General features: G+C 64.3%; 1 protein-coding gene across 2 annotated transcripts in view; it reads left to right on the top strand.

Annotated features, from left to right (window-relative positions):
• The window catches only part of KDM4B (lysine demethylase 4B), a 130,850-nt gene extending 116,690 nt beyond the window's left edge, over positions 1-14,160 (top strand). For both annotated transcript variants that reach the window (XM_032883664.1, XM_032883665.1), the window contains 10 exons: positions 1,035-1,213; positions 3,304-3,526; positions 5,059-5,135; positions 5,397-5,452; positions 5,637-5,745; positions 9,533-9,718; positions 9,807-9,971; positions 10,271-10,390; positions 10,894-10,986; positions 12,064-14,160. In XM_032883664.1, the coding sequence (XP_032739555.1) occupies positions 1,035-1,213; positions 3,304-3,526; positions 5,059-5,135; positions 5,397-5,452; positions 5,637-5,745; positions 9,533-9,718; positions 9,807-9,971; positions 10,271-10,390; positions 10,894-10,986; positions 12,064-12,240 (1,385 nt within the window). In that variant the 3' untranslated portion in view covers positions 12,241-14,160. The remainder of the gene's footprint in view (positions 1-1,034; positions 1,214-3,303; positions 3,527-5,058; positions 5,136-5,396; positions 5,453-5,636; positions 5,746-9,532; positions 9,719-9,806; positions 9,972-10,270; positions 10,391-10,893; positions 10,987-12,063) is intronic.
• The last annotated feature ends 570 nt before the right edge of the window (positions 14,161-14,730 follow it).

The raw sequence follows: 14,730 nt of genomic DNA on the forward strand, positions 1-14,730 counted from the left end.
TTAGTGGGGGAGGTTGGAACAAAGGCGATGCGGAGCTGGGGCCAGGATGCTGCTGAGAGCCGATCCACGGCCTCTTGCAGAAAGCCTGCTAAGCCAGCTTGCTTTCCGTGTACGCTGCCCGTGGAATTTGCATGTCGTCTGGACAGCTCCTTTCATTCTGAATCGGCTTTGAGGGTTAGGGTGAAGAGGGGTTCAGGAGGCGCCTGGGATCTGCAGGGCCAGAGCCCCAAGAGGAGGGGGAGCTCGCAGGAGGGCCAGACACGCCGGAGCCCTGCAGGCAGCTAAAGGCTGTTGGCGTGTTTCCAGAAGGTGCCAGAAGGTGCCTCTGAGGCCTCCCACACCCCCACTCCGTGGGCCCCTTGAGTGAAGCTGTGGCTCTTCTCTGTGAGACCCCCGGGAGCCCCAGAGCCCAGCGTGTGTCATGTGATCTTTGGTGACAGAAGGCAGGCCAGCAGCTCTTGTCACCTGCAGGGGGCCTAGGCCTATGTGGGGCCTCCTCCGGCAGAGCAGTCTTGGCCCTCGAGTCTGGCCCAGCCCCTCGGGGCGTAGAAGATCTGCACGTCCATCCCCAGGGGTCTGCGCTGACCGCCGCTTCCCTCTCGGGCGTCCCGGTTCCCACTCCCGGGAGTCAGGGCTTCTCCCCACCGTGCCTTGCCGGCCTGGCGGCTGTGAAGGTTGGGGCTTCGGGAGTGAGCACCCCGCTTCTCGGGGTGCTCAGCCCCATGTCATCAGGAAACACAGCAGCGGGACTTGAGGACATTGGGGCATGGCTGGCTGGGACATGAGACCAGCCACGGTGGCAAGCAGCAGGCGAGGGTCGTCTTGTTTGTGGCAGTCCTCGTGTGTACTGGAGTGACACTGCCCCCACCTCCTCCCGGCCGTGCTCCTCTCTTGGCTCTGTTGAGGTCGGACACCTGTCACCACCGATGCTCGCAGCAGAACCGGGCCGCAGGGCAGGGAAGAAAGGTTCCTCTGGGCGTCCAGCCATGCCGAGGTTTCTCTCCGCCCTCTCCCACCCTTCTGTTTTCCTCTAGAAGCCTTCCCTTTCTCCGGGGAGGAGGACATGAGTGACCCCGAGGCCTTGAGGCCTTTGCTCTCCCTGCAGTGGAAGAACAAGGCTGCCAGTTTCCAGGCTGAGAGGAAGTTCAATGCCGCGGCCGCGCTGACCGAGCCCTTCTGCGCCATCTGCACCCTCTTCTACCCCTACAGCCAGGTGGGTGCAGGGCAGCTGCGGGGTGGGCGGTGGAGACTGAGAACACAGGTGGCCGGGGTGTGGGGGGCAGTGGGAGGGAGCCCTGGGCATTCGGGGGCACATGAAACTGAAGGCAGGTAGGGAGAGCCCGGTATCTTGCGTTTTAGCAGGAAGGGACTTCTCAGTGGGCCTGGAAGTGGGGCTCCTGGGGGCGGGGTGGGGCGGGGCCTCGGGTGGCCAGGAGCAGCATGGGGCTGGCCACGGTGGGCCCAGCTGAGAGGCGGAGCGGGGGTGGGGTAGGGGGCAGGGCAAGCGCCCTAACAGCACCCAGGAGCCCCAGGGCACCTCTGGTGAGCCCGGTACTTGTTCTCAGCGGGGCCCCACTGTGTCCCGTTTCTAAAGTCAGGGACCTGGGCTCTCCCCGCTCTCTGTCTCAAGCCGTCATCCACCAGATCCTTCCCCCTTAACTAACCTCTGATTCCTCCCTGCAGCCCCCCACCCCCCCCTATTATCTGTCTTCTAGCTCTTTTCTCCCTCCCCTGCCCTGGCAGGAGCCTTTCCTGTTGGTGCCCCACTGAGCCCTGGGCACATGTTCGGGAGGCCACACCAGCCATGTGGTCCCTGGCTGGAAACTCCACCAGGCTTACCACGGGCCTCAGAATCAGTATGTCCCCACAGCCTTCCTCTGCCCTGGGATCTGGCCCTGCAACCCCACCCTCCACACACACAGTGACAGTGTGCTGACCCCCAGGGTCCCAACCACCCACCCCCTCAGCCCCCTGCCTTGCCAGACAGATTTCTGTTCATTCTTTGAGTCTGCTCAGCTGTCCCCTCTTCCATGAAGCCTTCCTGGACCTGCTGTCCCCGGGCACACCACCCTCTCCAGGCTCTCCCGCCTACCTCTGCTCTTGCTCCCATTCTCTCTGTTCATAAGCCCCTCGACTGTGAGTCCGTGGAGGACAGGACTCAGTCTCTAGGCTCCTAGCCCAGTGCCCACTTAGCTGAGTCGCCCCGAGGTCTGTGCCCCGAGCCAAGGCAGCGTGCTTGTCCTAAGGACCCTGCTGCTTCACGCTGCGTGGGGTACCGTCTCCATGCAGACAGGACAGAACAGTTGCCTTCTCTAGGCGTGACCCCCTTTAGTGCTGCTGGCAGTCAGGGTGCTGGGGACTCCGGCCCGAGATACAAATTTCCTTGAGTCCAGTGGCTCAGTTTCATGTGCCCACAGTCCAGTGTGGGTTTCTGCTGTCACAGCTCTGAGAGTCAGGGACCAGGCCTCACTTGCCCCATGAAGGGGACAAACGTCGTGCCTGGGCATTCTGCCTGATGGGGAACCAGCCATACCCTTAACCCCAGATGCCAGGCAGGGCGCCTCCAGCAGGGCTTTCCCCTCCCGGCTCAGAAGCAGTGCAGCTGCTCCTCTGGGGGGGGTCCTGAGACGGGCCTGGAGGGTGCGGGACGTGGGTGCTGCGGGCAGGATGTTTTCATCATGATCTCTTCATGAGATGGGATCTGGGGGCTTAGTGAGGCCTTTAAGGGACATACGTCAGAGGTGGAGAGAACCCTCTGTATAGATTCACAGGTGAAACTGTGTCAGTCATGGTCAGGATCACAAGAACACATGGAGCAGGGGTGAGGAGTGGGCTGGGGCCACTGGTCTTGTGGGCCGGCTGGGCTGTAGAACACATAGGAGCAGACCTCTGAATGTTCTGGCAGTGGGAACGGCACATGCAAAGGCCCTGGGGTGGGATGGTGCCTGGTTCCTGGGGTGTTAGAGGCCGAGCGAGGAGGCTGGTGTGGTTGGAGCAGCTTGATCGAGGGCCATGTGCCAGAGTGTGACCCTAAGTGGGAGGGTTTTCGGTGGGGGAGGGGAGACAGGGTCTGACTGTGTCCCAAGAGGATCTCTTGAGGGCTGTTGGGTCAGGGTGGAGGGCTAGGAGGGTGGGATGAGGCAACTGCAGGGCAGAGTGAGAAGCAGGCCAGGGCTGCTTGGGGCGAGTCGAGGGCAGAGTCAAGGATGGCCACCGTGCCCGGCCTGCTTTGCCCGTGCCCGCTGTCCTGCCCAGCCTGATGGACTCCTCTCTGAAGGTAGGTCCCTCCTCTTTCTCCTCCAGTCCCTACAGACCGAGAAGGAGGCTCCCCAGGCCTCCCTCGGGGAGGGCCCCTCGGCTGCTCCGCCTTCCAAAAGCGGCCAGAAGACGCGGCCGCTGGTCCCCGAGATGTGCTTCACGGCCAGCGGTGAGAACACGGAGCCCCTCCCCGCCAGCTCCTACATCGGAGACGACGGGACCAGCCTGCTGATCGCCTGCGCCAAGTGTTACCTGCAGGTCCACGCCAGTGAGTGCTGAGGCTGGGCCAGTGGCCGGGGGCGGGCAGCCGTGGGCTCTGCGGCCTCTCCCCGAGGGGCTCCCCTGCTTCACCCTCCCCGGCTTGGGTCAGCGGAGCCAGCAGGCCCCTTCCCTGGGTTGCCGTCTGGGGGCTGTCACGGGACCTCGCGCCATGGAGTGGCCTTCCCCTGGCCGAGTCTGACGGTTCCACTGAGGCCCGTCCTCGCCCGGGGCTCTGGCCAGCAGCAGGAAGGAATGTGGTGTCCGTTCCCTCATTTCAGAGTGCCATGACACTGTCGAACTGTGCACTTTGGGGCAGGAGTCAGATGGGAAAGCTGAAATTCTGGAGTGGTCCAGGGCTCTGATCTCCCACTGCTGTGGGCGACCACCCTCTCCCAGAGCCCGAGGGCCCCACTTGGCCCGAGACGAGAAAGTGGGCATCTGCCCCTTCTCAGGCGTGAGGCGTAGCAGCTGTGACCTTGAGCTCCCGGGTCCGGAAGGAAGCTTCTGGAGCGGTCCGGCTCCGTGGACCGCCCCGTGGAGGAAGGCGGCCGCAGATCTCCGCCAGCCCCTGCAGAGGCCTGACCAGAGCTCGTATCGTCCCCGGGCCAGGAGCCTGTTTGCTCTGCCTTGCTGGGTGCGGGCGTGAGACGTGCTCCTGCGCCGTTAGGCCCAGGCCTAGCCCACCCTCAGGAGGGGCCTGAGTAGGGCTGCGTGGGCGCGACAGGCCGGAAGGCAGAGGTCTCGACCGGGCCCTGTGGGGAGGTGGAACCCCTCTTCCTCCAGGAGACCGGCCCCTACTAGGCCTAGAGCTTGGCTCAGTGTCCCCAGGGCTCAGAACAGGGCCGGGCTCTAGCTCTTGCACACTTTGCTGTCCCTCGGGGCCTCTGGGGCACACAGCAGGCTACCTCTCTGCCGCCCTGCTGTCTCCCTGTGTTCCCCCTGGGGCCCTCTGTCTCTGGCCGTGGCCCACTGCAGCCGGCAGAGCCCCTGTTTGCCAGGTGACAGGACCCCAGGTGGCCGAGGGTACTGTCGGATGGTGACCTAGGGCATGGCCTCTTGACCCTCTGCCCCCCACTTCCCCGCCCCTCTGCCCATTTCTAAACCAGGACCAAGGTCCTAAGCAAACCCGCATCTCCCGGGGCCTCCAGTTTCTGGCTTCCTATGTAGTGACTCTGCCTGAACACAGGGCCCGGCCGGCTCAGCTCAGCCCTCTGAACCGCAGGACCGTGAGGCCCACTTTGCACCGCGCGCCTGCGTGGCCGCTTCCCCGGCTTGCCGGCCTCCCCTGGTCTGGAGAGCCTGGGCCTCCTCTGCTGGACTGGAGCCAGCAAGGGCTGCCCAGCAGGGGGCCTGCTCGCCCTCGCCCTACTTGAGTTCCAAACGAGCGGTTTCCAGACTGTTCCCGCTGTGCGCAGTGGCCTGGATTCAGGGAGAGAGTGCGGGGAGAACAGTTGCCCTAAATGCTGCTGCGGAGTTGCAGAAGGGCCCTGTGGGCTCCGCGTGCGCACCGCCTCAGTGGCCCCCTCCCCTGTCCTGCAGGCTGCTACGGCATCCGCCCTGAGCTGGTGAACGAAGGCTGGACGTGTTCCCGGTGCACGGCCCACGCCTGGACTGCGGTAACGCCCCCCGCAGCTGGGTGGTGCTCTGGGAGCCCTTGAGGCCTGAGGGTGGGGGGAGCTGGGCCCGGGACCTGGGGGACCTCAGGCTGGCCGCCTCGCCTCCCCTGGTCTCGGTTTCCTCAACCTGGACAGTGCGGGGGTGGAGCCCCCCGCCCCGTCCCGTCTGCGGCCACTAGTTGGAACTGGAAGGACTGTGGGCCCCAGGGCAGAGAGGCGGCACCCTGCGCCCCTCACCATGGGGTCGTCTGGTTCCCACAGGAGTGCTGTCTCTGCAACCTCCGGGGAGGAGCCCTGCAGATGACGACCGACCGGAGGTGGGTGGCAGGGGCCCCTCCTGGGTGTGTGGCCTCGGGCCCCGAGGAATGCAGGGGGGACCAGGAGGAGCCGCTGGCCCAGAATGCCCCTTAAGGTCCTGTAAGCCCCGCAGGAGCTGTGAGATGATCCCAGGGCCCAGGGGCGGGGTTCCTCCCGAATCCTGAACCCAGCCTCCCGCCGCAGGTGGATCCACGTGATCTGCGCCATTGCTGTCCCCGAAGCGCGCTTCCTGAATGTGATGGAGCGCCACCCCGTGGACATCAGCGCCATCCCTGAGCAGCGGTGGAAGCTGGTAGGTGCCCCGTGTCTCGCCCGGGGGTGCAGGGCGGCCGCCCGGGAACCGGATGCCACGGAGTCTGGTTTGAAGGTGCCCCAGGTCCCTGGCTTCCGGGGTCTCTGTGCAGAGACGTCCGTGGCCCAGCCAAGCAGCGTGCGCAGCTCATGCCTTCTGGCGCCCCAGGCTGGTCTGGTTACCAGGAGCTCCGCGCTCTGCCTCCCGACGCCCCAGCAGTGGTCATGCGGCCAGCAGAGCACGGCCTGCTCACCAGGCCAACCAGCCTTGATGAGTACAGAACCGCCACCGCCCGGCCCCTGCGGCTGCCCTTCTGCTCTGTGCGTCCAGGAGTTTGACTGTGAGTGGGGTCACACAGGACGTGTGCTTTGGGGCCCGTCCCCGTGGCTGTGTGTGACGTCCTCGAGGTCTGTCTGTGCGGCTGCCGATGGCAGCGTTGGCCTCCTGTGGCTGAGTGATACTCCTTCGTGTGGCCACGACGCATCCCAATCCGTTCCTCCACCGGCGGACGTGTGGCCGTTTGTGTGTCCCGCCGCTGCAGATGAGGTTGCCGTGAGCACCGGGAGGCATATGCCTCCTGGAGATGCTGTTTTCGTTTCCTTTGGGTCAGTCCCTTATCGTGGAATTACTGGATTGTGTGGTGGTTCTATTTTTTAACTTTTTTTTTAAGTTTTCTCTGTAACCCATGCGGGGCTCGAACCCAAAACCCTGAATCGGGGAGTTGCATGTCCTACCAACGGAGCCAGCCAGGCGCCCCTGCTGGTTGTACGTGACTTCCTGAGGACTCTCCACGCTGTTTTCCCACGCGGCTGCACCCGTTTGCGCTCCCACCCGCAGACCGGTGGGAAGGGCTCCCCTTCCCCCGCATCTTCGCCGACGGTGGGGATGATTTGAGCCGTCCTGGTCCTGCCAGGGGTGAGGCTGCATCTCAGTGCGGCTAGGGTTGCTTTCCCCTGTGGTGAGAGACGGGGAGCGTCTTTCCGTGTGCCCGTTGGCCACCTGTCTGTGCGCCTTCTGTGGAAAAATTCCGGTTTACGTCCTTTGCTAATTTTTAACTTGGGGGTTGCTTTTCTTCGTCGTGGAGTTGTAGGAATTCCGTAGCTGGCCCTGCCGATGCACGTGGTCCTTCCCTCTACAAGGAGGACCCAGCTAGCCTCGGGCGGAGTGTGGCCTCAAGGGGCTCACGCCACCTCCTCGCCAGTGGTGGTCACCCTGGGGCAGCAGCCAGAATGGGCAGAGCGTGACTGTGAGCAGGCCACTGGCCTGCCGCGTGACGTCGGACGGATCCCTTGGCCCTTGTGGACCTTGGCCTTCCTGTCTGTACAGTGGGCCGCTCGTGGCCACCTGCGTGGCCTCCTCGTGGCTAGCATGAACTGGGCCTGACCATCCAGCGTGGGGTCAAGCCATCTGCGGCCCAGCTCCTGCTCTCAGGCCTGTCCTTGCCCTGCCTGGTGAGCTCTGCTGTGATAATGTGTGCGGGGGCGTGACACCCAGGGGCGTGTCTCATGGCCTCTGACAGCATCCAGCGGCTTTTCCCCCTGGTTTTCCCCAAGCCTGGGGCACCCCAGCTGTTCCTTGGGGCCGAGGGCAGACACGTGGTAGAGCGGGCTTCAACCAAGGGAGTCCCTTGGGGTGTGGTGCTCAGAGCCCAGAGGCGTGGGGCCCTCTGGCAGGGTCGAGTGGGCAGCCGGAGGGAGCCCGTGTGGGAGGGGCGGGGGGCCTTGGCCGTGGAGCAGGGGTGGCCGGCGCTGGTCCCGCCAGGTGCGGATGGGTGACGAGGAAGAGGCCGCAGCCAGCGGGGGCTCCTGCAGGAGCTCGGGTGTAAAAGGCTCCATTATTCAGGTGGGGTGACGGTGCGGCGCATGGTGCCCGTGATAGACCGTCCCTCCCAGACGCTTTATGGATCATCTGACATTTCCAGCTTGCAGCCTCTTCATTACCAGCACTTGTAACGATGAATTAAAAATCCTTTTACACGAGGCTCACTTGTGCTGTCTAATGGAGCCTCGCAAGGAAGCCCGCAGTTAACTCCTGCTTGCCCAGCCACCCTGGCCGCAGGCTCAGGGATGGCCACTCCTGGTCCCCATCTGTCCGTCTGTCACCAGGACTACCTGGCCTCCGGCCCTGGGCACTGAGGGGTCCTGGCTAGCAGAGTGGCCTAAACGTACATTACCTGTTGGGTTCGCCAGATCATCACCCACACTCGCCCTCATCGCCAGGCTGGGCTGGTCCCCGGAGGAACGTTGGAGTCCGGTGGGGACTCCCGAGGGGGAAGGATCAGCTTGTGAGAGTGGTAGAGGCCAGGCTGGTGGGGGTCAGACACTTTGGATCCGTTCTGCTCCCTTGCCGGCCTGGCTTTGAGGTGGAGGGCTCACGTCAGTCCACACAAGGACGCTGGGCAGGCGCAGGGGAGTGGGTGTGAGGGGCGGGCTGAGGACATGGGACCTGGTGTGTGTGTTTTCGGGGGGTCTGCAGGTGGAGCACCCTCCCTGGCCAGCGTCATCCCCCCTACAGTGGCCCGCAGCTCCCCCAGACCGCTGCTCTCCACTGACATCTGCTGCCCCCCCTGCACCCCCCTCCCCCCAGCACCGGGGGTCCTGCCAGGTGTTGTGGGCGGGAGGGCCTGGCCCTTGTTCTAACGGATGCAGAAACTCAGAGCAAGGAGTTGCCACCCATGGGCTGAAATGCCTTGTGCTGTCAGCCTGGCCGCGGGTTCCTCTGGCTCTCCATGGTGGGGTCCGGCCGGGCGGCGGCGGGCACAGCAAGGCTGCTCGGGGCCCCACTGGTTTGGTGGCGGGACCCCCGCTCCCTGCCCTGGGGCTGCCGCATGTCTTCTTGCCTTCCTACCTGTGTGAGGAGGCCCAGTCCTGGAGGGTTAACACCGCTCCCGCCTGCGGTGTCCGCGCCTGTGTCCGCAGGCTGGTGGGGATTAGGTATCGACAGTTTAATAACGAGATCTCATTGCCATCGATCGGCGCTGGGCGCGCTCCTGTGGCGCCCTTTGCTGAGCTGCTTATCTGGCTTTTGAACATGGTTTACAGAGCGATAAAAGCCCGCTGAGTAAATGCTCAGTGACGGCGCGGGCACCGTTGCGGGGGGGCTGTCCCACAGTGTGTGCCCGGTGTGGGGGGTGAGGAGCTCCCTCGTGGAGGAGGCCACTCCACGGTGCCCTATATTGAAAATTGAGGTAGAATTCCTTATTTTCAAGTACACAGTTCAGTAGCTTTTTAAATACGTTTCCAGAGTTGGGCAACTGTGGCCAGTATTTAGTTCCAGAACATTCCATCTACCCAAGAAGAAATCTCATCCCCATCAGCTGTCACCTCCCCTCCCCCAGCCCCCGGCCCGCACGATCCCCCTTCCCGTCCGTGGAGGAGCCTGGTCTGGGCGTGTCACACGCGTGGACTCACCCCGTGTGGCCTCCTGCGTCTGGTTCTCTTCCTGAGTGTCATGGGCTCGGGGTCCATCCCCGGGGCGGCGTGTGGGGACCTCGCTCGGGCGGCCCAGGGACGTGCGTGTGGCCGGCTCCTCAGTGCCTGTCCCAGGCAGCCCTGCAGAGAGGGCGTGTGGAAAAGCCTCCAGAAGTGTTCCCGGGGGAGGCCCCTGGCTCGGTTCGGGGGACTCTCCACCAAGCGCAAGACCCCCGGCCACCACGTGGCGCACCGCGGGCTTTGCCCTCCGTGCCTCCCCCTCGCCCACCGCGGGGGCCGCTGCCTTGCCGCCCTGGGTGCCGAGGGCCTTTCCGGGGAGACTCCCAGCCCCATTTCCTCTGCTGCTGTCCCCCCAGAAGTGCGTGTACTGCCGGAAGCGGATGAAGAAGGTGTCGGGCGCCTGCATCCAGTGCTCGTGTGAGCACTGCTCCACCTCCTTCCACGTGACCTGTGCCCACGCCGCCGGGGTCCTCATGGAGCCGGACGACTGGCCCTACGTCGTCTCCATCACCTGCTTCAAGCACAAGTCAGGGGGCCACCCCGTGAGTGCCCCGCCCGCCCCCGCCCTCCCCCCCTGCAGCCGCCGCCCGCGTGCTGATGCAGCCCTGTCCCCCCCGCCCCCGCCCCCAGGCCCAGTTCCTGAGGGCCGTGTCCTTGGGCCAGACGGTCATCACCAAGAACCGCAACGGGCTCTACTACCGCTGCCGGGTCATCGGCGCCAGCGCACAGACCTTCTACGAGGTGAACTTCGACGACGGGTCCTACAGCGACAACCTGTACCCGGAGAGCATTACTGTGAGCGGCGCGGGGAAGGCGGGGCACGGGCGAGGGGAGGGGGCCCCCCACTCTGCAGGGTGGGTTCTGCACACACACAGCGGAGGGCGGTCGTTCCAGACAGGCCCGCAGCCTGGGGGCCCCTGTGCCCACACGGCGACCATGAGAGTTCGGGCCCGGCCCGCCACCGCACTCCTCGCTGCCAGCACCGGCCCTTAGACGGGTGAGCGTGCCCAGCGCGGTGTGGGAGCCGACGGCCGCCCCCCCCAGCAGGCCAGGGCCCCCGGGGCCGCACCTCCCACCGCCTTCTTCCCCTGCAGAGCAGGGACTGCGTCCGGCTGGGACCCCCGCCCGAGGGGGAGTTTGTGGAGCTGCGGTGGGCGGACGGCAACATGTACAAGGCCAGGTTCATTTCCTCTGTGACGAGCCACGTCTACCAGGTGAGCGGGGCCCTGCTCTGCGGGCGGTGCAGGGGCGGGGGGCCCTGGCCAGTTCCTGCCCAGCCGGCGTACACGGTCAGGCCTCGTTACACCTGGGAGCTGGGGGTCTCGGTTGGCCGCCGTTTTCCCCAGAGAGACGTCTTCGGTTGCGTGTGTGGGAGATGACAGACGTAACGTGAATTTACTATGTTAAGCATTTTTAAGCATAAGGTTCAGTGCCCCTGATTTTTTTTTTAACCCGGATGGTTGCGAGTTTCTTCTCACGATGGTGGGAGAGAAATGACTTAGTGGCCGGTGGTCTGGGAGGAGGGTCACCCGCATTCCAGCTGCCCAAGTCGACGGCCGCTCGTCCTCGGCCGGTCCGTGCTCTCCGTGTGTGCCAGCCCCCAAAGCTCTTCATACCGCATCCTTGTACACCCCGAAGCTCCTGCCCTTCCTCGACAAGTGGGGGTGCCCCTCGGGAGGCGGCAGAGGCCATGCCTGACGCCTGCTGCCCTTTGCAGGTGGAGTTTGAGGACGGGTCCCAGCTGACGGTGAAGCGTGCGGACATCTTCACCCTGGACGAGGAACTCCCCAAGAGGGTCCGGTCGCGGCTGGTAAGTGGCCCCTGAAGCCCTCGGTGGTCCTAAGGGAAGCAGCCCTGCTGAAAGGCCTCGACCTCCCCTTCGTCCTGCTCCCCGGGAGGGCACCTGGTCAGTGGCAGGAAGGACGGGTTCCAGGGCCGGTGACCGCCGCACCAGCAGGAGGCAGACCCGCAGGAGCCCGGCCCCCGGCCATTGTGCTCGCGGTGGCTGCTTGAATACAGATCCGGGCCCAGCGCTGGCGGCGCAGGCACACGCTTCGGCAGAGCTCATCCCTTTTCAAAGGGAACGGCGAGTCCCAGGGCTGAGAGACAGTCACTGGCCTTTTCTCCCAGGCCTTCTGCGCTTGTTTTACTGAAATGTGTAATCTGAAGGCAAGGTTCTGGGGCGCGGGCAGCTGTGGCGGTCAGTGAATGAACTCCAAGTCCGAGTGGGGATGGGTGTGGGTCGGACCGCTGACCTCCGACTGGAGATTCCCAAGGGGAAGGATGAGGCCTGCAGACACAGCGAGGCCGGGCTGCTCCTCGTGGCCACTATCTGGTGGGACAGACCGGGCGCAGGCCGCCAGCTCTCCCTGGGGCTGGTGGCTGGAGGGCGGGGCCCCCTGTCTCTGGGCGCCGCCTGCCGGGAGGCACACACGCAGGACTGGGGGTTCACTCAGAGGCAGAAGCGCCGAGCAGCCACCCCTGGTCACCACCCGGTGTCACTCTCAGAAGGTCCCTGGGAGAGGGAGCCCCCGGGTCAGTCTCTCGGGGCTGCTCTAACGAAGCCCCACTTCTGGGGGCTTACGGTACAGGCGGCATTTCTCACGGTTCTAAAGGCCGCATGTCTGAGGTCAAGGCGTGGGCAGAGTTGGTGGCAGGGGACTGTGACTTCCGATTCACAGACGCCTCCTCCTGGTGTCCTCTCGTGGCGAGAGGGAGAGCTCCAGGGGGTCCTTTTGCTTTAAGGGCACTGGCCTCGTTGCCAAGGACCCCCCACCTCCTGCTGCCAGCACCTCGGGGGCCAGGCCCGGACAGATGATGGGGGGACACAGACCTCGGGTCTGCGACGTGCTGCCCACTAACCGCTGTGCTGTCTGGTGTCCTGCAGTCGCTCAGCACGGGGGCGCCGCAGGAGACTGCCTTCTCGGGGGAGGACGTGAAGGCCGCCAAGCGCCCGCGGGTAGGCGCCCCGCGGGCCCCCGAGGACTCAGGGCGGAACCCGGACTACCTGGCGTTCATGGAGAGCCTCCTGCAGGCGCAGTGCCGGCCCGGGGCCCCGTTCTAGGACAGCCAGCCGCCCGGCGACCCCTCGGCCCAGCAAGGCAGGCGGCGGCGGGCCCTGGCGTTTGCTTGCTGTGAATTCCTGTCCTCGCCTCCCCCGGCCCCGAGAGGCTACCTCCGCGCGCGGCCGCCCCGCTCCACAGCGACAGGAGCGAGCAGGACGCCGGCGCGCGGCCCGGACTCAGGGAGCAGGGCCACGCGGGCTCTGGGGGGTCCGGCCGGGGACTCGCCACCCTCCCCCCACGACTCAGATCCGTAAACCATGTAAGCTCTTCTTCTCGAAAAGGTGCTACTGCATTGCCTGCCTCCTGAGCAGCCTTTGAGATTGTGACTTGTGTACAGACATCACCTTTGTGAGGCTCTTTCTAGAAATACCTATTGTTTAAAAAAAAAAAACCTGAGAAAAAAAGGAAAATGAAGAAAAGGAAAAAAATCCCCAAAGTTGTTTTCTAGATTTGTGGCTTTAACAATGAAGCAAAACGAAACAAAATTGTTCTTTTTCTCAGAACCAAGATACACCGAGGGAGATAAAAGCATCTCGTTTTTGTTTGTTTGTTTGTTTGTTTGTCATTGTTTTAAAACCTCGCTTGTCTCCGCGAGCAGCAGGGAGGCCCAGGCAGGGCGACGGGGCGGCATGGTCGCGGGCCTGGCCCTTGTCTCCCCATGACTTGGTGAAGGTCTGGGCGGCTGGTACCGCCTCCTCGGCCCGTGCCACGGCTCCGCGCCGACAGGAGGAGGCCGGCCGCGCGCTTTGGAGGCGACCGTGGTCGTGGGGGTCCAGGAGTCCCCCTCCGGTCCGTGCACGCCGTCACAGAATAAACACTCTCTCTGGTTTGCTTCTTCCCCTGGTGAGAACCCACCGCACGGCTGAGGCCTCCAGTGTTTGCAGAAGGGCTCGGTGCCCACAGAGTGTCCCCAGCACCGCCCGGGGGCCCTCCTGTCGCCCTCCTCCCGCAGGGTGGGTGGCTGGCTGCCTGTAGCCTGCTGGGGAGGGACGACGCGGGGCCACGCAGGCCTCCGGGTGGCCTGAGTCTGGCTGTTTCCCTGTGCGGGCGAGGCCTGTGTCCCCGGGCTCTGGCCCCCCAGGCGCCCCCCTGGCCCCCCGCGTTGGCTGCTGTCCGCGTGCCGAGGGGCGCACACCTTGGACCCTGAGGGGCCAGTGGCACCCTGTGTCCCATTGGGAAGCGTGGATTTGTGCGTCTGGGGGGGCAGCCGGAGAGAACCAGACCCACCTCCGGAGAGCTGGAGGTTGGATTTATGAGAGCGTGCCTGCGAGGGGCTTGGGAACCCCCCGCCCCCTGCCCCGGGGAGCCTTTCCCGTTGCGGGAGGGCCCCTGCTGTCCTGCCCAGGGACCGACAGCATAATTTTGCTTGTGTAAAAAAAAAAAAATTAAAAATTAAAAAAAAAGAGTGTTCTGATGGTTGCCAGGCCAGAAAGAACTATTATAAGGAGAACGGAAAGAATGTAAATGAGCCGGGAACCTTTCATTTGCTTGGTGGGGGGGGGCGGGGGGCAGGTGCCCTGGAGCGGGGCGGGGGCGGGAGGCCCGGAGGGGAGTCAGCCGGGATGTGGGGGTTTCCCCGCCCAGACGCGGCACTGTGTTCATATGTAGTTTGAAAATGCTATTTATATTGTACAGAGAACAAAAAGCGGGCTGGCCCTCTGGGTCGGGGGTGGGGGGGCCAGACCCAGGGGGTCTTTCTGGGTCTAGGGTGACATGCAGACAGGCCGCGGCTCAACAGGGGAGACGCACATTTCCCTGCAAAGGTATATCCGTGTCTATGTACAAAAACGAAAAACAAAAAAACCCACCCACTCTGATTTTTCTCCCACCCGAGATTAAGGATGCGCTGTATTTTTGCCTAATTTCCCCTGCCTCTAGGTTCATAATGAATTAAAGGCTCGTGAGCACTGCGAATTACAGCTCGCTGTCGTGGAGGTGTCTTCATTTCTGGGTGGGGGCCGGCAGGCTGGGGGTGGGGGTGGTCCTGGGCCACCTGCTCCCAGACGGAGCCGGGGGAGGCCGTCCCAGGGGGATGCAGGGTGGGAATGTGGTCTTGGCTCCTGCTTGCGGCCTCCTGACGGCGCCCGTTCCTTCCCCAGCCCATGTCTGTCTGTCTCCCCGCCGCTCGTGTTCGCGCTGACCCCTTGCTGGAGGCTGTCGGGCTCCACTCACAGGCAGGCTGGGGGCAGCTGTGGCCGGCGCAGAGGGTCCCCTTTGAAAGACAGTCCCTGCTTGTCTGGGGCCAGGGGCCACCCTCCCACTGCCCTCCTGACTGCCCGGTTCCGGGAGCGTCTGAGCCAAGAGCCCGCCCAGACCGTGGGGTCTCCCAGGCTTGGGATGCGTTGGGGCCCCTTCCCTTCATGAGTGACAAATCCTGGGCCTGTGGCACGGGTGAGGTGGGTCTGATCCCTGTCCTTGTGGAGCCAACAAGACTGGGAGAGGCAGCCAGTAAGTATGGCTCTTCTGGTGACGTAGAAAGAGTAGAACAG

The sequence above is a fragment of the Lontra canadensis genome, unplaced genomic scaffold, assembly GCF_010015895.1.
Source record: "Lontra canadensis isolate GAN:19392208 unplaced genomic scaffold, GSC_riverotter_1.0 scaffold88, whole genome shotgun sequence".
NCBI lineage: Eukaryota > Metazoa > Chordata > Mammalia > Carnivora > Mustelidae > Lontra > Lontra canadensis.